Genomic DNA, 22,459 nt, shown 5'->3' with positions numbered 1-22,459 from the left:
TCCATTGCCGATCCTTAAGAGTATCTCTACCGCTCCTGCTGTCTCTAGAGAGTTGAAAACAGCAGGTCTGGGACAGGTAGCACGTCCGGTGAACAGGTCAGGGTTCTATAGCCACAGGCAGAACAGTTGAAACTGGAGCAGCAGCACGGCCAGGTGGACTGGGCACAGCAAGGAGTGATCATGCCAGGTAGTCCTGAGGCATGGTCATAGGGCTCAGGTCCTCCAAGAGAGAGAAAGAAAGAGAGAAAGAGAGAATTAGAGAGAGCATACTTAAATTCACACAGGACACACAGGAGGTTTCATTGAAATGTACAGCTGTGTGTCATCTTCATAGCAGTGAAAGTTAACATTATGTTTTCAAATGACATCCCCAAGAGGTAAAAATATATAGTGAAAACAATAGTGGTCCTAAAACGGAACCTTGAGGAACACTGAAATTTACAATTGATTTACAGTTGATAGAGTTGATTTACAGTTGATACAGTTGATTTACAGTTGCTATTCACTATTCACTGCCGCAACCCGCTACTCAATTTTCACGACCACAATCCACTACTCACTATTCACAACCCACTACTAACTTTTCACCACCCACAACTCACTATTCATTACCACAACTCACTGCTCATAATTAACTACCACAACTGACTACTCACTATTCACAACCACAACCCACTATTCACTATTCGCTAAAACAACCCACTACTCACTATTCACTATCACAACCCACTACTCACTATTCCCAATCACAACCCACGACTCACTATTCACTATTCGCTAAAACAACCCACTACTCACTATTCACTACCATAACCCACTACTCACTATTCCCAATCACAGCCCACTGCTCACTATTCACTACCACAATCCACTGCTCACTATTCACTACAACAACCCACTATTCACTAGCCACTATTGACTACTCACATTTCACTACCCAAAACTCACTTTTCACTACCACAACCCCCTGCTCACTATTCAGTACCACAACCCACTGCTCACGATTCACTACCACAACCCACTACTCACTTTTCACTACCACAACCCACTACACACTATTCACTTACACAACCCACAACTCACTTTTCACTGCCGCATCCCACTATGCACTATTCACCACCACAACCCACAACTCCATATTCACTATCACAACCTACTACTCACTATTCACTACCACAACCCACTGCTCACTATTCACTATTCACTACCACAACCCATTGCACATTATTCACTACCACAACCCACTACTCACTATTCACTACCTTAACCAAATACGCATTATTCACAACCATAACCCACTATTCACTATTCACTACCACAACCCACTACTCACTATTCAATACAACAACCCACTGCTCACTATTCACTAGCACAACCCACTGCTCACTATTTTACTACCACAACCTACTACTCAATATTCACTACTCACTATTCCCTATTCAATACCCACTACTTACTTTTCACTACCCACTACTCACTATTTACTGTTCACAATCGCAACCCACTACTCACTATTCACTACCACAACCCACTACTCACTTTTCACTACCACAACCCACTACACACTATTCACTTACACAACCCACAACTCACTTTTCACTGCCGCATCCCACTATTCACTATTCACCACCACAACCCACAACTCCATATTCACTATCACAACCTACTACTCACTATTCACTACCACAACCCACTGCTCACTATTCACTACCACAACCCATTGCACATTATTCACTACCACAACCCACTACTCACTATTCACTACCTTAACCAAATACGCATTATTCACAACCATAACCCACTATTCACTATTCACTACCACAACCCACTACTCACTATTCAATACAACAACCCACTGCTCACTATTCACTACCACAACCCACTACTCACTTTTCACTACCACAACCCACTACACACTATTAACTTACACAACCCACAACTCACTTTTCACTGCCGCATCCCACTATGCACTATTCACCACCACAACCCACAACTCCATATTCACTATCACAACCTACTACTCACTATTCACTACCACAACCCACTGCTCACTATTCACTACCACAACCCATTGCACATTATTCACTACCACAACCCACTACTCACTATTCACTACCTTAACCAAATACGCATTATTCACAACCATAACCCACTATTCACTATTCACTACCACAACCCACTACTCACTATTCAATACAACAACCCACTGCTCACTATTCACTAGCACAACCCACTGCTCACTATTTTACTACCACAACCTACTACTCAATATTCACTACTCACTATTCCCTATTCAATACCCACTACTTACTTTTCACTACCCACTACTCACTATTTACTGTTCACAATCGCAACCCACTACTCACTATTCACTACCACAACCCACTACTCACTATTCACTACCACAACCCACTACTCAATACTCACTACCCGCTATTCACTATTCACTACCGCAACCCGCCTCTCACTATACATTACCACAATCCACTGCTCACTATTTACTATCACAACCCACTACTCACTATTCACTACCCACTACTCCCTATTCACAATCCACTATTCACTATTCACTACCACAACCCACTGCTCACTATTCACTACCACAATCCACTGCTCACTATTCACTACCACAACCCACTATTCACTACCCACTATTCACTACTCACGTTTCACTACCCAAAACTCACTTTTCACTACCACAACTCCCTGCTCACTATTCAATACCACGTCCCACTGCACACTATTTACTACCACAACCCACAGGTCACTTTTCACTACCACATCCCACTATGCACTATTCACAACCACAACCCACAACTCCCTATTCACTATCACAACCCACTACTCACTATTCACCACCACAACCCTCTACTCACCATTCATTATTCACTACCACAACCCACTACTCACTACAACACCCCACTACTCACTATTCACTTCCACAACCTGCTATGCATTATTCACTACCACAACCCACTACTCACTATTCACTACTGCAAACTACTACCCGCTATTCACTACTACAACCCACTGTTCCCTATTCACTACCACAACCCACTACTCACTACTTACTATCCACCACCACAACCCACTGCTCACTATTCACTACTGCAAACTACTACCCACTATTCACTACTACAACCCACTGTTCCCTATTCACTACCACAACCACAACCCACTACTCACCATTCACTATTTGCTACCACGTCCCACTGCTCACTATTCACTATTCACTACCACAACCCACTACACACTATTCATTATTCACTACCACAACCCACTACTCACTACAACACCCCACTACTCACTATTCACTTCCACAACCTGCTATGCATTATTCACTACCACAACCCACTACTCACTATTCACAACCACAACCCACTACTCACTATTCGCTACCACAACCCACTGCTCACTACTCACTACCACAACCCACTACTCACTATTCACTACCACAACCCACTACTCTCTATTCACTAGTGCAAACTACTACCCATTATTCACTACTACAACCCACTGTTCCCTATTCACTACCACAACCACAACCCACTACTCACCATTCACTATTTGCTACCACAACCCACTACTCACTACAACCCCCCACTACTCACTATTCACTTCCACAACCTACTATTCATTATTCACTACCACAACCCACTACTCTCTATTCATTACCACAACCCACTACTCACTACTCACTATCCACAATCACAACCCACTGCTCACTAGTCACTACCACAACCCGCTGTTCACTATTCACTACCACAAGCAACTGCTCACTATTCACAACCACACCCCAGTACTCCATATTCACTATCTGTAAATGTTTTCCTCCTCTTCCTCTGAAGAGGTGTAGCAAGGATCGGACCAAGATGCGGCGTGGTAAGTGTCCATGGTTTTAACATGAAAAACTCAACATGAACACAAATACAAAACAATAAACGTGAACAAAAACAAAACACTACCGTGTGGCGAACAAACCCAGTACCGTGTGGCGAACAAACACAGACAGAGGTAGCTCAGGACTGAGAGGTAGCTCAGACTGGTTGACGGCTCTGGCAGCTCCTGGCTGGCTGACGACTCTGGCAGCTCCTGGCTGGCTGACGGTAGATATTTCACCAGACGTATAAACGTGAAGCATCCGGTTGGCGTTTCCTCTCACTACCAAATATGGTGATGAGAGGAAGCCCAGTGGCTAGCAGTGGGAGAAGATGGTGCGAGATGGATTTTGTCCGATGTTCAGCTAATTTTCTCATCAATTAAACATTTGATCTCCATACAGTTTTCTGTTTCCAAAACTAGAATATGTAACACACAGAGTGGACTGCGTTTTGTAGACTTTAGCCTTTGCCAAAGTTTCAAAAAGTTACGTTGTTTAGAAGGAGTTCAAGGGTGAATTGAGTTTTGCACACGCTGCACTTCACAGAGTAGGTGTTCCCTAATGGAAATGTACAAATAAATGCTCAAATGCACCAACAGGATCTCACTAGCTCGTGCTTGGCTCTGCCAATCTCCTTGCTTGTTGTTCCAACTGGGATTAATTTACTCCCATTGGAAATGACATGCTGTGGTCTATCTTGGGTTAGTTAGACAAATCTTTGCTGGTCTGTAGATTATTATACAGTGATTAAGATTCCAGTTCCAGGTGATGAGATGTCTGAATGACATCAGGGTCATAACTGCCTGCCTGATGTGCATATGAACGTTCCTCATAGTCACAGTGTGCATCCTATTGCAGAATATTCCCTACACAGTGCACTACTTTTGACCAGAGCCCTATGGGCCCTGATCAAAAGCAGTGCACTATCCCTATGGGCCCGGGTCAAAAGTAGTGCACTTTAAAGGGAATAGGGTGCCATTTGGGATGCAGGAAACAGACCTCTGATCTTTCTGCAGTGAGGGAGACTTGGTGATGAACTGATTAAAACTCAATTACGTTTCTGTTCTGGTGCACCTTCGTTATTTGTCAGACCGATGAGCAGAATGATTAGTATTCTTTATTATTATTATTATTATTAAATACAGTGAGATACAGTGACATGGCACTTCCGTCTCTGAAATAGAGTGATAACAAGCAGACTGAAAGGTTGAAATGCAGCCAGCCACTAGATATGGGTTGCAGTGCTGTTGTGTTTGGCTTGTTGGCAAAAATTACAGGTAAAGTTATAATACGAAGTGTCTTAAACTTCTTCGGAATGTAGAATTTTGAGTCAACCTTTTAAATAATATTGTATTTTAAAATGTGTTCAACTTTAAAACCATGATATAATTGTGTTTTGCTTGTTAATGCTGATTATTTCCCCAGGTAACTATGGAGAGAGTGGTATGGAAGCCTTTAAGGATCTGGCCTCTCAGGAGGGGCTGTGTATCGCCCATTCAGACAAGATCTACAGCAATGCAGGGGAGAAGCACTTTGACAGGCTGCTGAGGAAGCTGAGAGAACGTCTGCCCAAGGCCCGGGTGGTCGTCTGCTTCTGTGAGGGCATGACGGTCCGTGGGCTCCTCATGGCTATGAGACGACTTGGAGTGGCAGGGGAGTTCCTTCTCATCGGCAGGTAAACTGTTGGTCCCCACAGAACATTGATCATTGTACATAATCGTTATTAGTCTCAGGAATGGGTTAAATGGAATATTTTCAAAGTTTCAAAGTAGGAGTGTTGATCTAGGATACATTTTGGGGGACGGGGGGGAAGCTTGATACATTAGGCCCCAGAATTACATACAGTGCATTGGGAAAGTATTCAGACTCCTTGACTTTTTTACAGCCTTATTCTAAAATACATTAAACCGTTTTTCCCCTTCATCAATGTACACATAATACTCCATAATGAGAAAGCAAAAAAAATATTTTAGAAATGTTTGCACATTTATTACAAATACAAAATGGAAATATCACATTTACATAAGTATTCAGACCCTTTACTCAGTACTTTGTTGAAGCATCTTTGGCAACAATTACAGCCTCGAGTCTTCTTGGGTATGACGCCACAAGTTTGGCACACTTGTATGTGTGGAGTTTCTTCCATTCTTCTCTGCAGATCCTCTCAGACTCTTTGAGGTTGGATGGGGAGCGTCACTGCACAGCTATTATCAGGTCTCTCCAAAGATGTTCCATCGGATTCAAGTCCGGGCTCTGGCTGGACCACTCAAGGACATCCAGCAACTTGGCAGTGTGCTTAGGGTTGTTGTCCTGTTGGACTGTGAACCTTTGTCCCAGTCTGAGGTCCTGAGCGCTCTGGAGGAGGTTTTCATCAAGGATCTCTCTGTACTTTGCTTCGTTGATCTTTCCCTCAATCGTGACACTTGGCATTCAGGCCAAAGAGTTCAACCTTTGTTTCATCAGACCAGAGAATCTTGTTTCTTAAGGTCTGAGAGTCATTTAGGTGTTTTTTGGCAAACTGCAAGCAGGCTCTCATGTGCCTTTTACTGAGGAGTGGCTTCTGTCTGGCCCGTCTGTGCTGGAGAGATGTTTGTCCTTCTGGAAGGTTCTTCCATCTACACAGAGGAACTCTGGAGATCTGTCAAAGTGACCATCGGGTTCTTGGTCACCTCCCTGAACAAGGCCCTTCTCCCCTGATTGCTCAGTTTGTCCAGGTGGCCAGCTCTAGGAAGAGTCTTGGTGGTTCCAAACTTCTTCCATTTAAGAATGACAGAGGCCACTGTGGACCTTCAATGCTGCAGAACATTTTTAGGACTCTTCCCCAGATCTGTGCCTCGACACAATCTTGTCTCAGTGTTCTACAGACAATTCCTTCAACCTCATGGCTTGGTTTTTGCTCTGACATGTGCTGTCAACTGTGGGTGTGTGCCTTTCCAAATCATGTACAATCAATTACATTTACCACAGGTGGACTCCAATCAAGTTGTAGAGACATCTGAAGGAGGATCAATGGAAACAGGATGCACCTCAGCTCAATTTCGAGTCTCATAGCAAAGGGTCTGAATACTTATGTAAATCAAGTATTGCTGTTTTATATATTTATTACTTTGCGAACATTCTAAAAACTTGTTTTCGATTTGTCATTATGGGGTATTGTGTGTAGATTGATGAGATTTTTTTAGTTTTTTCATCCATTTCATAATAAGGCTGTAATGTAACAAAATGTGTAAAAAGTCAAGGGGTCTGAATACTTTCCCAATGCACTGTATTTGCTGTTCTTACCTTACTCCATTTTGTGGAGTGATTGACCTCATTTTCATCATATGGAAACACAAAATTATTATCATGACTCTTGAGGATTGTTCAAAATAATATGTTGCTGTTTGTATCTTTGATATTTCATACTAAGGCCCCCATGGTTTACTCAGAGTTTATACTGGAACACAATAATAATTATTATTATTCTAGCAGTAGTGGAGTTCCTTCTGAAAGAAGAAAAAAGCTTTGATTCACACTCACACCCCTGAATAATGCATGGTTAGACAGTGAGTCTCTCTCTCTCTCTCTCTTCCTCTCTCCCTCGCTCTCTCTCTCGCTCTCCCTCTCTGTCTCTCTCTCTCTCCCTCGCCGTCTCTCTCTCTCTCCCTCGCTCTCTCCGTCTCTCTCTCTCTCTTTCTCTTTCTTTCACCCTCTCTCTCTCTCTCTCTCTCTCTCTCCGTCTCTCCCTCTCTCTCTCTCTTCCTCGCTCTCTCTCTCTCCGTCTCTCTCTCTCTCACACTCGCTCTCTCTCACTCGCTCTCTCTCTCTCTCACTCGCTCTCTCTCTCTCCATCTCTTTCTCTCTCTCCCTCTCGCTCTCTCTCTCCGTCTCTTTCTCTCTCTCCCTCTCTCTCTCTCTTTCTTTCTCCCTCTCTCTCTCTCTCTGTCTCTCTCTCTCTCTCTCTCCTGTCAGGTCACAGGCAAACTGGGGAGGCTTGGGTAATATGGGACAGCTCCCTCACCCCCTGTCAGATCACAGACTCAGTGGGAGACTGGGGTAATGTGGGGTAGCATCTCCAGCACAGAGCCCAGTGGTGAGGACTACTGAGCATCAAAGCACATATCAGCTGGAAGACATTCCCTCACTGTAGTTCGACTGTATCTATCCATTGAGGATGGAGCTAGCTAGCATGAATACCTGACAGGAGTAGTGAAGCTCAAGCTAACAGCTCAAACTGCCCTGAAATAGCCTGGTCTCAGATGTTCTTACAGGTAGTCGTTTCCTTTCACAAGATAGCAATACAGTTGGACCATTCAGGCTAACCCTGGAAAACGGTTTGGACAGTTCCTCATCAAAAGACAGAAATACAAACAAAGTAAGTCGTATAAATCAGATATAGTTCTCTGTAGTTGAGTTATGCAGCTTGTGACGTCTCTGTGAAGGATGAATAGGACATGGAATTGGTGTGGCTGTTTCTTTCTGGGTCAAGGAGACTTGCAACTGAAAAAAGATTGTTTTGCAGAGCAGTGCAGTAAGTGGTTGGTGGTGACCATCCATCCATCCTGGGCTGTGTGGAAGATTGGGTCCATCTAGATCAGTGGTATTCTGGGGACCTCATTTGTTTTCCGAAGAATAACTCACGACCCCAGTGGCAGATTTAGGCATAGGTGACATGGGCAGCAGCCGGGGACGGCATGGGCGGCCGCACCCAAAAATTAAATAAAAATATTCCGAATGGTGACATTTGCGCGACCGGTTTTCTATCGCTCATTTGCACGTGGCGTCAATGATATCATGTCACCGTGTGGGACTGTGGGTCAATTAACCTTGTTGGAGTCGGCGCCATGATTCCAGTCTGTGAGTTAGGCAGGCTACTGCCTGGGAAGGTCTCCCACTCAGAAGTACGAGACGGGGAGGGGGCTGGGGTAGGTTGACTGGAAGCCCGAGGTAGGGGGAGCGGGGGAATCTATCAAATAGCGCACCTCAAATTTTGTACAGTACTAATGCAATTAGTTGTGCAATTTAGTTTGTGTGTTTCCTGTTTGAAGTGCAGTAGTGTAATAATCAGGTTCGCTTCTTTATAAGTGTGTTATTCTATGTGTGTATTTGTGTGATGTCGGATGTGTGCAATTTAGTTTGATTTGTGTGTTTTTTTGTTATTAATAGGGTAATAGTGTAATAATTAAATTATCTTTTTTTATTTGAATTTATATGCTACAATTTGTTTCTATTGGTCTTTGTTACTTCTTTTTGATATTTATGAGTCTTATGTTTGTATATGTTTTTATATTTATATAGTTTTAAATGTTATGATTATTTATTTGTGTTGTTCCATATGTCTGAATAAAAATTAGTTAGTACAGAATGGTGGGGTTTTGTTGCCTTACAACCTGGAATTTAAATAGATTTTGGGGGGTTTGTGTCATTTAATTTACACAACATGCATACCACTTTGAGGATGCAAAATAAAAAAAAATGTGAGACAAACAAGAAATAAGACAAAAAAACTGAAAACTTGACCATGCATAACTATTCACCCCACCAAACTCAATACTTTGTAGAGCCATCTTTTGCAGCTATTACAGCTGCAAGTATCTTGGGGTATGTCTCTATAAGCTTGGCACATCTAGCCACTGGGATTTTTGCCCATTCTTCAAGGCAAAACTGCTCCAGCTCCTTCAAGTTGGACGGGTTCCTGCTGGTGTACAGCATTATTTAAGTCATACCACAGATTCTCAATTGGAATGAGGTCTGGGCTTTGACTAGGCCATTCCAAGACATTTAAATGTTTCCCCTTAAACCATTCGAGTGCAGTATGCTTAGGGTCATTGTCCTGCTGGAAGGTGAACCTCTGTCCCAGTCTCAAATCTGTGGAAGACTGAAACAGGTTTCCCTTAAGAATTTCCCTGTATTTAGTGCCATCCATCATTCCTTTCAATTCTGCCCAGTTTCCCAGTCCCTGCCGATGATGAGAGGTGTTGGGTTTGTGCCAGACATAGCGTTTTTCTTGATGGCCAAAAAGCTACATTTTAGTCTCATCTGACCAGAGTACCTTCTTCCATTTGTTTGGGGAGTCTGACACATGCCTTTTGGCAAACACCAAAAGTGTTTTTCTCTTTGTTGCCTCTCTGATTAATGCCCTCCTTGCCTGGTTCGTGAGTTTAGGTGGGCAGCCCTCTCTTGGCAGGTTTGTTGTGGTGCCATTTTCTTTCAATGTTTTAATACTGGATTTAATGGTGCTCCGTGGGATGTTCAAAGTTTTGGATATTTTTTTATAACCCAACCCTGATCTGTACTTCTACACAACTTTGTCCCTTACCTGTTTGGAGAGCTCCTTGGTCTTCATGGTGCCACTTGCTTGGTGGTGCCCCTTGTTTAGTGGTGTTGCAGACTCTGGGGCCTTTCAGAACCTGTGTATATATACTGAGATCATGTGACAGATCATATGACACTTAGATTGCACACAGGTGGACTTTATTTAATTAATTATGTGACTGAAGGTAATTGGTTGCACCAGATCTTATTTAGGGGCTTCATATCAAAGGGGGTGAATACATATGCACACACCACATTTTCGTTTTTTTTTTGTATAATTCTTTGAAATATGTGATTTTATTTAATTTCACTTCACCAATTTGGATTATTTTGTGTATGTCCATTACATGAAATTCAAATAAAAATCCATTTAAATTACAGGTTGTAATGCAACAAAATATGAAAAACGCCAAGGGGGTGAATACTTCCGCAAGGCATTGTACAAGCTAGACGCACGACCCCACCCCACACCATGCTGCACGACCCCACCCCACGCTGCACGACCCCCCCCCACACCACGCTGCACGACCCCCCCCACACCACGCTGCACGACCCCCCCCCCACACCACGCTGCACGACCCCCCCCCACACCACGCTGCACGACCCCACCCCACACCACGCTGCACGACCCCACCCCACACCACGCTGCACGACCCCACCCCACACCACGCTGCACGACCCCACCCCACACCACGCTGCACGACCCCCCCCACACCACGCTGTACGACCCCCCCCCACACCACGCTGCACGACCCCACCCCACACCACGCTGCACGACCCCACCCCACACCACGCTGCACGACCCCACCCCACACCACGCTGCACGACTCCACCCCACACCACACTGCATGACCCCACCCCACACCACGCTGCACGACCCCCCCCCACACCACGCTGCACGACCCCCCCCACACCACGCTGCACGACCCCCCCCCCCACACCACGCTGCACGACCCCCCCCACACCACGCTGCACGACCCCACCCCACACCACGCTGCACGACCCCACCCCACACCACGCTGCACGACCCCACCCCACACCACGCTGCACGACCCCACCCCACACCACGCTGCACGACCCCACCCCACACCACGCTGCACGACCCCACCCCACACCACGCTGCACGACCCCCCCCACACCACGCTGTACGACCCCCCCCCACACCACGCTGCACGACCCCACCCCACACCACGCTGCACGACCCCACCCCACACCACACTGCACGACCCCACCCCACACCACACTGCACGACCCCACCCCACACCAAATCTAATGACACAACTTTAAAATGTAAATTTGTACATTAACAAATAACCTTGAATTCCTTCCATTAAAATCTTTTATCAAAATGAAAAGCATTGAATACATTTAGTCAAATAAAAGTGGCAACCCCTACTGCAGTTACCTGGGATTGTGACCCGACTTTGAATTACACAGATCTAGATGATTGAGGAGGCTGGTGATGACCATCCCTTCTTTCTGGGTCAAGGAGACTTGCAACTGAAAAAAGATTGTTTTGCAGAGCAGTGCAGTAAGCTGTGTGGAGAATGAGAGGAAAGGCGTGTTGTCATTCATGCAGTGGATATGCCACTTACTGTTGCAGAGGCTTTTATCCAAAGTACAGTACAGTGCAGTGCAGTACAGTAGAGTAGAGTACAGTACAATACAGTACAGTACAGTACAGTAGAGTAGAGTAGAGTACAGTACAATACAGTACAGTACAGTACAGTAGAGTAGAGTACAGTACAATACAGTACAGTACAGTACAGTACAGTAGAGTACAGTACAGTAGAGTAGTGTACAGTACAGTAGAGTAGAGTACAGTACAGTACAGTAGTGTACAGTACAGTATAGTACAATACAGTACAGTACAGTACAGTAGAGTAGAGTACAGTACAATACAGTACAGTACAGTACAGTAGAGTAGAGTACAGTACAATACAGTACAGTACAGTACAGTAGAGTAGAGTACAGTACAATACAGTACAGTACAGTACAGTAGAGTACAGTACAGTAGAGTAGTGTACAGTACAGTAGAGTAGAGTACAGTACAGTACAGTAGTGTACAGTACAGTAGAGTACAGTACAATACAGTACAGCAGAGTAGAGTACAGTAGAGTACAGTACATTTAAGTAGAGTCGAGTACAGTGTAGTAGAGTGCAGTAGAGTACAGCAGAGTAGAGTACAGTAGAGTACAGTAGAGTACAGCACAGAACAGTAGAGTACAGTACAGTCGAGTATAGGATAGTATAGTACAGTATAGTAGAGTACAATACAGTACAGTAGAGTAAAGCACTGTACAGTTGAGTAGAGCACAGTACAGTTGAGTAGAGTGCAGTTGAGTAGAGTACAGTACAGTACAGTCGAGTGGAGTACAGTATAGTAGAGCACATCACAGTAGAGTACTTTACAGTAGAGTTCAGTAGAGTACAGTACAGTACAGTATATTAGAGCAGATTAGAGTAAATTACAGTAGAGTAGAGTAATGTACAGGACAATACTGTGGAGTAAAGTACAGTACAATAGAGTACACTAGAGTGCATTAGAGTACAGTAGAGTATAGTACAATAGATTACAGTAGAGTAGAGTACAGTCGAGTAGAGTACAGTCGAGTAGAGTACAGTAGAGAATAGTATAGTATAGTACAGTACAGTGCAGTAGAGTAGAGTACAGTACAGTACAGTACAGTGCAGTAGAGTAGGGTAGAGTAAAGTAGAGTAGAGTAGAGTGCAGTAGAGTACAGTACAGTAGAGTACAGTGCAGTAGAGTAGGGTAGAGTAAAGTAAAGTAGAGTAGAGTGCAGTAGAGCACAGTACAGTAGAGTACAGTATAGTAGTGTACAGTACAGTACAGTAGAGTAGAGTACTCTGGAGCAGGTATTCCCAAACTGGGGTATCCTCAAAGCCGCAGGGCTACATCAAATAATAATTAATATGATTCACATTTAAATAACAACACAATGTCAAATACAGGTAGCCTAGTCAAATAATGAACATTCAATCACATTAACTGTTCCTCTCTCGCAGAAATTCCACTAACGGTCCGTATGTAGCCAAACGTAGCTGCTGCTCATGTTGGTATCTGTACTGATGGCGCAAAACCTATGACAGGGAGCAAGGCCCCTAAACTCTTGTGTATTTTCTGCACTATGCAACGATATTGGCAGCGACCATGTAACGCTTTTACAACATACAGCTGGTTATCAAGGGGCAAAGTATTGACAAAAAAAAATGTTTAATTGAGAGACGAGCTTAAAGTTTTCTTTAGTGACCGTAATTTTCACTTGTCTGACAGCTTACATGATGACGAATTTCTAACACGACTGGCCTACCTGGGTGATATTTTTTCTCACCTGAATGACCTGAATCTAGGATTACAGGGACGCTCCGCAACTATATTCAATGTGCGGATAAAATTGAAGCTATGGGTAGGGTAGCCTAGTGGTTAGAGTGGTGGACTAATAACCAGAAGGTTGCAAGTTCAAACCCCTGAGCTGACAAGGTACAATTCTGTTGTTCTGCCCCTTAACAGTTAACCCACTGTTCCTAGGTGGTCATTGAAAATAAGATTTTTTTTTAACTGACTTGCCTAGTTAAATAAATAAATAAAAATAAGTTGGAGCTCTTCTCTGTCTGCATTAACAAGGACAACACACAGGTCTTTCCATCATTGTATGATTTTTGTGTGTGCAAATGAACTCAAGCTTACAGACAATGTCAAATGTGATATAGTGAAGCTCCTGAGTGAGTTGGGTGCGCAATTACACAGGTACTTTCCTGAAACGGATGAGACAAACAACTGGATTCATTATCCCTTTCATGCCCTGCCTCCAGTCCACTTACCGATATCTGAACAGGAGAGCCTCATCGGAATTGCAACAAGCTGTTCTGTGAAAATTGAATTGCCATATTTCTGGATTGAGCTGAGCTCAGAGTATCCTGCCTTGGCAAATTGCGCTGTTAAGACACTGATGCCCTTTGCAACCATGTACCTATGTGACAGTGGACTCTCGGCCCTCACTGGCATGAAAACTAAATACAGACACAGGCTGTGTGTGGAAAATGATTTAAGACTGAGACTCTCTCCAATACAACCCAACATTGCAGTTATGTCACACCCTTCTCATTAACCTGTGGTGAGTTATTCACAGTTTTCGATTAACAAATAAGGTTCTATATGTAAGATGGTTAAATAAAGAGCTAAATGATTGATTAGTATTATTATTTGTGCCCTTGTCCTATAATAGCTCTTTGTCACTTCCCACTTGCCAGTTGTGACAACAACTCACACTGATTCTTATGTTTAATAAATGTATTGCACAGTGTACTGTGTGTGTGGCAGGTTTACAATGATGGCAAAAAAACAACATTTGAGAGTGCGCTGCCCCTGGTGCTAGAGGGGGTACGCAGCTGGAGGTTGAATGTTTGAATGTTACGGGACAGTTTGGGAACCACTGCTCTAGAGTATAATAGATTACAGTACAGTAGAGTGCAGTAGATTAGAGTACAATACAGTAGAGTAGAGTGTAGATTAGAGTACAGTACAGTATAGTAGAATACATTAGAGTAGAATACAATACAGTATAGTAGAGTACTGTACAGTTGAGTAGAGTACAGTACAGTACAATAGAGTACAGTACAGTAGAGTAGATTAAAGTACAGTACAATAGAGTACAGGAGAGTAGCGTACAATACAGTACAGTACTGTAGAGTACTGTAGAGTACAGTACAGTACAGTACTGCAGAGTACTGTAGAGTAGAGTATAGTAAAGTACAGTAGAGTAGACTAAAGTAGAGCACAGTACAGTAGCGGAGAGTAGAGTAGAGTAAATTAGAGTAGACTACAGTAGAGCACAGTAGAGTATAGAAGAGTACAGTAGAGTAGAGTATCCATTTTTTGCACACTACATGTGTGTGTGGTCCCTCTAGGAGACAAGGAACCAGGGCTTTTTCCTTGAATGCTGACATTACATTTGTCATTGTCTTTGATTTGGGTATATAGGGTTCCTTCCATCTATGTAAAGGTTAGACAATACAACAATTCTGTGTCCCACATCAAAGTGATTTGGCCTCGTCGAGTGTGTTTTGTTCCTGCTATGGTTTGTGTGATGACTTCTATGTGCTGACGTCAGAGCAGCAAGTTCTTGGCACATAGTGTGTGTGTAGTGCTGTGAAACAGATGGCTATATGCTGGTGATGTTGCCATGCTGGAGAAGGGAGGAGGACATTCATTCAATTGTTTCATTTTTGTAACATTAGCATATTCCCCTGGCAAGACTGCAAGGAGTGTCATTCGAAGTATAAACAGATGTGAGATCTTAATTTGATCACTCTTTGCTTGCTAAGAATTTAGGAAATGAAAACTTGAGTTTTTAAAAGGCTCCTAAAGTTTGTAATTTCCACTTTGAAATTTCAGACTTGATTTTCCCTAACAAAAATCTATCATACCCTACAACAATGTCCATTAGTTATACTCCACATAATAATTCACATTTCCTGCTGCTGCAGGATTATTTTACTGCTGTAGCAACTGGCTCAAATTAAGATCCTGCATCTGTATGATACTGATTCAGCTGTCCTGGCCCCTATAGTGATGGCTGGGCATAGTAAGGTGGTGGAAGTCTTTGAGCAAGAAGCTGTGATGATGTTACTGTGATGTTTTTGTGTCCTGGAGCGCACGCTCATCTCTCCTCCCTAAGCTATGACATGAGTGCACGCAACACAGAGACTATATTAATTAACTTTACTTCTGATACTCTCTGCAATATTCTTTGTTTGGGACACAGTTTTCCTAGACAGAGAATCTCATAGTTTATATTGGTCCTGTCTTGCTGACCACTTTTGAGGCCCTTGCCACTTGGCAAGCACTTTACTTGTCCCAGAAGGTAAGAGTAGTAACACCCAGACTTCAGTTCTCTTTCTCTTGCGGTTTTGTCACACCATAGCTTCAGCTTTTGTTGTGACGCTTGAAGATGCTGTCTTGCCACATCCCTCAGACTCTACGACGTCTGTCTCTTCGATGTAGGCAAACAAAAACCTTTTGTCTCAGTCCCTGACAGATTTATGTAAAACCGTTCCAAACTTATTTTTTAGGATGCCATTGAAACGCTCTAAAGGACCATCCATTTAAGGGTGGTAAAGAGTAGTCCTAACAGTGATGTTACTACAAAGCTACTGTGTCTCTCTCCACAGTGATGGCTGGGCAGACAGAGATGAGGTGGTTGAGGGCTATGAACAGGAGGCTGTGGGCGGGATCACTGTGAAGCTGCAGTCGGAGGAGGTGACGTCTTTTGATGATTACTTCCTGAAGCTCCGCCTCCACACCAACACCAGGAACCCGTGGTTTCCTGAGTTTTGGCAGCACAGGTTCCAGTGCCGCATCCCAGGGCACCCGCTGGAGAACATGAACTACATGAAAAACTGCTCAGGTAGATATGATAGAGTATAATAATGGTTTCTTCAGAAGGGTTTGATGACTTACATTGTTAACTAACATGGTATACTTGATGTTGTCTCAACTAATAACTGCATTAAGATTTTTAGATTTGATATCATTTTGGTATTTTTGTTTCAAAAGTCTAGAAGCTTCATGAAACTCGAACGATATATATTTCTTCTATTATGAGTAGTTTAGGGTGAACGTTTCTGTGCATCTACTGGAGCCATACAATAATACTGTTTTTTTTTTTTTTTTTTTTCTGAAACATTCTCCTGGCCAACCAAAGATGATCTAGGTAAATGGAATTATCATGGCACATTTGATCTCACAATTATTATTTTTTATAATCAAGATGAATTTGATTAGCTAAAGCTATATTGATCACTTGAAACAATGCTCAGAAAGCATGTTTTCAAAATGTTTTTGTTGTTGTCACGCTCTTATATTCCTTTTGAGCTAGCTGTACGTTTACTTTTTTTTAACCCAAGCTTGTCGAGTCGGGGACAATAGCTTAGCAAATCTAGTCATGAGTTCTATAGAAATGACTTCTTTTTGTTGACAAAAACAATGCATTGAAGGTAAACGTATATATACACGGCATGCAACAGTATAGATTTTTTTGTTGTTGAATATTTAGCATGGATTTACATTTCTCTTTTACATGTCCTGTTCCCTTGGTCAATCTGCTGTTGATGTTTTTTTTCCAATCTATATCCATCTTGTTTTGACAAGAAAGACTCCTCTTACACCTCATTTCACAAATCAAGCCCTACGTTTCTCTACTTCCTATGTATGAGAGGGATATTGATCATGTGTGATAATCAGAGACAGAGTTATAGTTTGCTGTTGAGTCACATCTATTGTTTCTTTGCATAGAGCTCCAAGATGGTGAGTGTGTATTTTATCTGAATGATCTCGTAAAGCACGTCACTCTGGCAATATACATAGAGGTCCACGGATATTGTGATTAATCAAGAGACAACTCTAGGATTTGTTTGATGGGAAGTTATTGCCCTTTGTGGTTTAGACAGTTTTTCCTAGGCTGCATGGAGACCAAAACAGAGTCATAGCAACCCTGAAATTCAACCCTACCAATGTATATCTGTTGACCTCTACTATATAAGGCTATTGGGGTGGTTTTATGCATTGCAGTGAGATCACAACAACTGGTTTTGAGATTGCTGTATAAAACATAGCCCAATAACATTTGAAAGCATTCGATGAGATGCCAGCTGGCTGGTCTGCCTTGTAGAACCACATGCTGCATGATCCTATATGGACCTCGGCCCAATACGTTAAGACACCGTGGTGTTAGAATGGACGCCAGTGTATACATACAGTACACACACTTAAGTAGTAGGTTTCATGACATTACAAGATTTATCAGTAGGATGAGATGAGGACAAAGAAAGATGTTAAGTTGTTCAGTTGGTAGAGCATGAGGCTTGTAACGCCAAGATATTAGGGTCGTTTCCCGGGACAACCCATACGTTAAATGTATGCATGCATGACCGTCAGTTGCTTTGGATAACAGTGTCTGTTAAATGGCATATATTGTAATTACTATTATCTTATATTAACCAAAACATGGTCAACAGCTGATATACTTAAAGAGTGAAATAGAAGTGATTATCTGTATGCATGTCTACTTTATCAAGAGTGAAAAGTTAGTGAAGTAAGTAAGGGTCAAACTCAAGGACTCATTCTAAGTCGGGCATCACCAGGTACACCTTGTCCGAATATAACTCTCACTCTGCCTGCCACTATCCACTACAACCCTATCCAATCTATCGTTGGTGTATTTGTTAGTACTTGTATCACTCAGTGAGCTGATTGATTTTAAAAAAAGAACACAAGCACGACTACAAACAAACACACCTGAAAACCGAGCAATCGCTGCATAACTGTTGGATTTACAAATTTAAATGAACACAATTGTTTATTTGATGCTTAATGTTGATCACTTTCTGTACCGGGGACTGTTATTAACATTGAGATATTGTAGCATAAGATCACCAACGGTATGTGCTACTTATACTGCTTCTAGCTTGCTTTAACGCTTGTTAATCCATTAGGGTGGCCCTGGACCTATTATATATTGTTCTATTCAAGTAGTATACCTTTCGTAAATCATCAAAATTTTACCCTGCAGTCTCCATCTTTTAACATATGGCATAATACGATGTAATTCACGAGCCCTGTATTTCTGGCAAACGAAGGATACAAATGGATCGAGGGAGGAAGGAATACATTAGAATAATAGATTTTCTTCCTCTGTCAATTAATCATAATATCCCCATTATTTCTACATAATGGGCGACTTCCAAATACAAAACTTTTGGTGGCTCCATGGTAACAGGAATGCTTTGATGCTATTATATAATGCCTGCCCTTTGATGCCCTAACCACAGAACAGCACAAAACAGAACAGAACAGAACAGAACAGAACAGAACAGAACAGAACAGCACAGAACAGCACAGAACAGAACAGAACAGAACAGAACAGCACAGCACAGAACAGAACAGAACAGAACAGAACAGCACAGAACAGAACAGCACAGAACAGCATACAACAGCACAGTACAGAACAGAACAGCACAGAACAGAACAGAACAGCACAGAACAGCACAGAACAGCATGGAACAGCACAGCACAGCACAGAACAGAACAGCACAGCACTGCACAGAACAGAACAGAACAGAACAGCACAGAACAGCACAGAACAGCACAGAACAGAACAGCACAGAACAGAACAGCACAGAACAGCACAGAACAGAACAGCACAGCACAGAACAGAACAGCACAGAACAGAATAGCACAGAACAGCACAGAACAGCACAGCACAGAACAGAACAGAACAGAACAGCACAGAACAGCACAGAACAGCACAGAACAGAACAGCACAGAACAGAACAGCACAGAACAGCACAGAACAGCATAGAACAGCACAGCACAGCACAGAACAGAGCAGCACAGAGCAGAACAGCGCAGAACAGCACAGCACAGAACAGCGCAGCACAGAACAGCACAGCACAGAACAGCACAGCACAGAACAGCACAGAACAGCACAGAACAGAACAGCACAGAACAGAACAGCACAGAACAGCACAGAACAGAACAGCACAGAACAGCACAGAACAGCATAGAACAGCACAGAACAGAACAGAACAGCACAGAACAGCAGAGAACAGCATAGAACAGCACAGCACAGAACAGAACAGAACAGCACAGAGCAGAACAGAACAGAACAGAACAGCACAGAACAGCACAGAACAGCACAGAACAGAACAGCACAGAACAGAACAGCACAGAACAGCACAGAACAGCATAGAACAGCACAGCACAGCACAGAACAGAACAGCACAGCACAGAGCAGAACAGCGCAGAACAGCACAGCACAGAACAGAACAGCACAGCACAGAACAGCACAGCACAGCACAGAGCAGAACAGCGCAGAACAGCACAGCACAGAACAGTGCAGCACAGAACAGCACAGAACAGCACAGAACAGCACAGAACAGAACAGCACAGAACAGAACAGCACAGAACAGCACAGAACAGAACAGCACAGAGCAGAACAGAACAGCACAGAACAGAGCAGAACAGAGCAGAACAGAGCAGCGCAGAGCAGAACAGCACAGAACAGAACAGAGCAGCACAGCACAGCACAGAACAGTGCAGCACAGAACAGCACAGAACAGCACAGAACAGCACAGAACAGAACAGCACAGAACAGAACAGCACAGAACAGCACAGAACAGAACAGCACAGAACAGCACAGAACAGCATAGAACAGCACAGAACAGAACAGCACAGAACAGAACAGAACAGAACAGAGCAGAACAGAACAGCACAGAACAGCATAGAACAGCACAGAACAGAACAGCACAGCACAGAACAGAACAGAACAGAACAGCACAGAACAGAACAGCACAGAACAGAGCAGAACAGAACAGAACAGAGCAGAACAGAACAGCACAGAACAGAGCAGAACAGAGCAGAACAGAGCAGCGCAGAGCAGAACAGCACAGAACAGAACAGAACAGAGCAGCACAGCACAGCACAGCACAGAACAGAACAGAACAGAACAGCACAGAACAGAGCAGCACAGCACAGAACAGAACAGAACAGAACAGAACAGAGCAGCGCAGAGCAGAACAGCACAGAACAGAACAGAACAGAACAGAGCAGAACAGCACAGAACAGAACAGAACAGAACAGCACAGAACAGAGCAGCACAGCACAGCACAGCACAGAACAGAACAGAACAGAGCAGCGCAGAGCAGAACAGCACAGAACAGAACAGAACAGAGCAGCACAGCACAGAACAGAACAGAACAGCACAGAACAGAGCAGAACAGAACAGAACAGAGCAGAACAGAACAGAACAGAGCAGAACAGAACAGCACAGAACAGAGCAGAACAGAGCAGAACAGAGCAGCGCAGAGCAGAACAGCACAGAACAGAGCAGCACAGCACAGAACAGAACAGAACAGCACAGCACAGAACAGAGCAGAACAGAACAGAACAGAGCAGCGCAGAGCAAAACAGCACAGCACAGCACAGCACAGAACAGAACAGAACAGAGCAGCACAGAACAGAACAGAACAGAGCAGCACAGCACAGCACAGAACAGAACAGCACAGCGCAGAACAGAACAGCACAGCGCAGAACAGAACAGAACAGAACAGAGCAGCACAGAACAGAACAGAACAGCGCAGAACAGAACAGAACAGAACAGAGCAGAACAGAACAGCACAGCGCAGAACAGAACAGAACAGAACAGAACAGAGCAGCACAGAACAGAACAGCACAGCGCAGAACAGAACAGAACAGAACAGAACAGAGCAGAACAGAACAGCACAGCGCAGAACAGAACAGAACAGAACAGAGCAGCACAGAACAGAACAGAACAGAGCAGCACAGCATAGCACAGAACAGCACAGCGCAGAACAGAACAGAACAGAACAGAACAGAACAGCACAGAACAGAACAGAGCAGCACAGAACAGAACAGAACAGAACAGCACAGCGCAGAACAGAACAGAACAGCACAGCACAGAACAGAACAGAGCAGCACAGCACAGCACAGCACAGCACAGAACAGAACAGAACAGAACAGAACAGCACAGAACAGAGCAGAACAGAACAGAGCAGAACAGAACAGAACAGCACAGCGCAGAACAGAACAGAACAGAACAGCACAGAACAGAACAGAGCAGCACAGCACAGCACAGAACAGAACAGAACAGCACAGAACAGAGCAGAACAGCACAGAACAGCACAGAACAGAACAGAGCAGCACAGAACAGAGCAGAGCAGAACAGAACAGCACAGAACAGAACAGAGCAGCACAGCACAGCACAGAACAGAACAGAACAGAACAGCACAGAACAGAGCAGAACAGAACAGAGCAGAACAGAACAGAACAGAGCAGCGCAGAGCAAAACAGCACAGAACAGAACAGAACAGAACAGAGCAGCACAGCACAGAACAGCACAGCGCAGAACAGAACAGAACAGAACAGAACAGCACAGCACAGAACAGAGCAGCACAGAACAGAACAGAACAGAACAGCGCAGAACAGAACAGAACAGAACAGCACAGCGCAGAACAGAACAGAACAGAACAGAACAGCACAGCGCAGAACAGAACAGAACAGAACAGAACAGCACAGCGCAGAACAGAACAGAACAGAACAGAACAGCACAGAACAGAACAGAGCAGCACAGAACAGAACAGAACAGAACAGCACAGAACAGAACAGAACAGAGCAGAACAGAACAGCACAGCGCAGAACAGAACAGAACAGAACAGAGCAGCACAGCACAGCACAGAACAGAACAG

At 43.7% G+C, this 22,459-nt stretch overlaps 1 protein-coding gene across 5 annotated transcripts in view; it reads left to right on the top strand.

Moving 5' to 3' along the window:
* LOC110504240 (metabotropic glutamate receptor 1-like) overlaps positions 1-22,459 on the top strand; it is a 38,454-nt gene that overhangs the window by 4,972 nt on the left and 11,023 nt on the right. For 3 of the 5 annotated variants that reach the window (XM_036962889.1, XM_036962888.1, XM_036962892.1), the window contains exons 3-6: positions 5,306-5,555; positions 16,367-16,602; positions 16,900-16,908; positions 17,490-17,501. In XM_036962889.1, the coding sequence (XP_036818784.1) occupies positions 5,306-5,555; positions 16,367-16,602; positions 16,900-16,908; positions 17,490-17,501 (507 nt within the window). The remainder of the gene's footprint in view (positions 1-5,305; positions 5,556-16,366; positions 16,603-16,899; positions 16,909-17,489; positions 17,502-22,459) is intronic. The other 2 variants (XM_036962890.1, XM_036962891.1) reach the window with 2 other exon arrangements.

The sequence above is a fragment of the Oncorhynchus mykiss genome, chromosome 25 (assembly GCF_013265735.2).
Source record: "Oncorhynchus mykiss isolate Arlee chromosome 25, USDA_OmykA_1.1, whole genome shotgun sequence".
Lineage (NCBI taxonomy): Eukaryota > Metazoa > Chordata > Actinopteri > Salmoniformes > Salmonidae > Oncorhynchus > Oncorhynchus mykiss.
The sequence above is the reverse complement of the archived record's forward strand: the minus strand, read 5'-3'. Positions and strand labels throughout refer to the sequence as shown.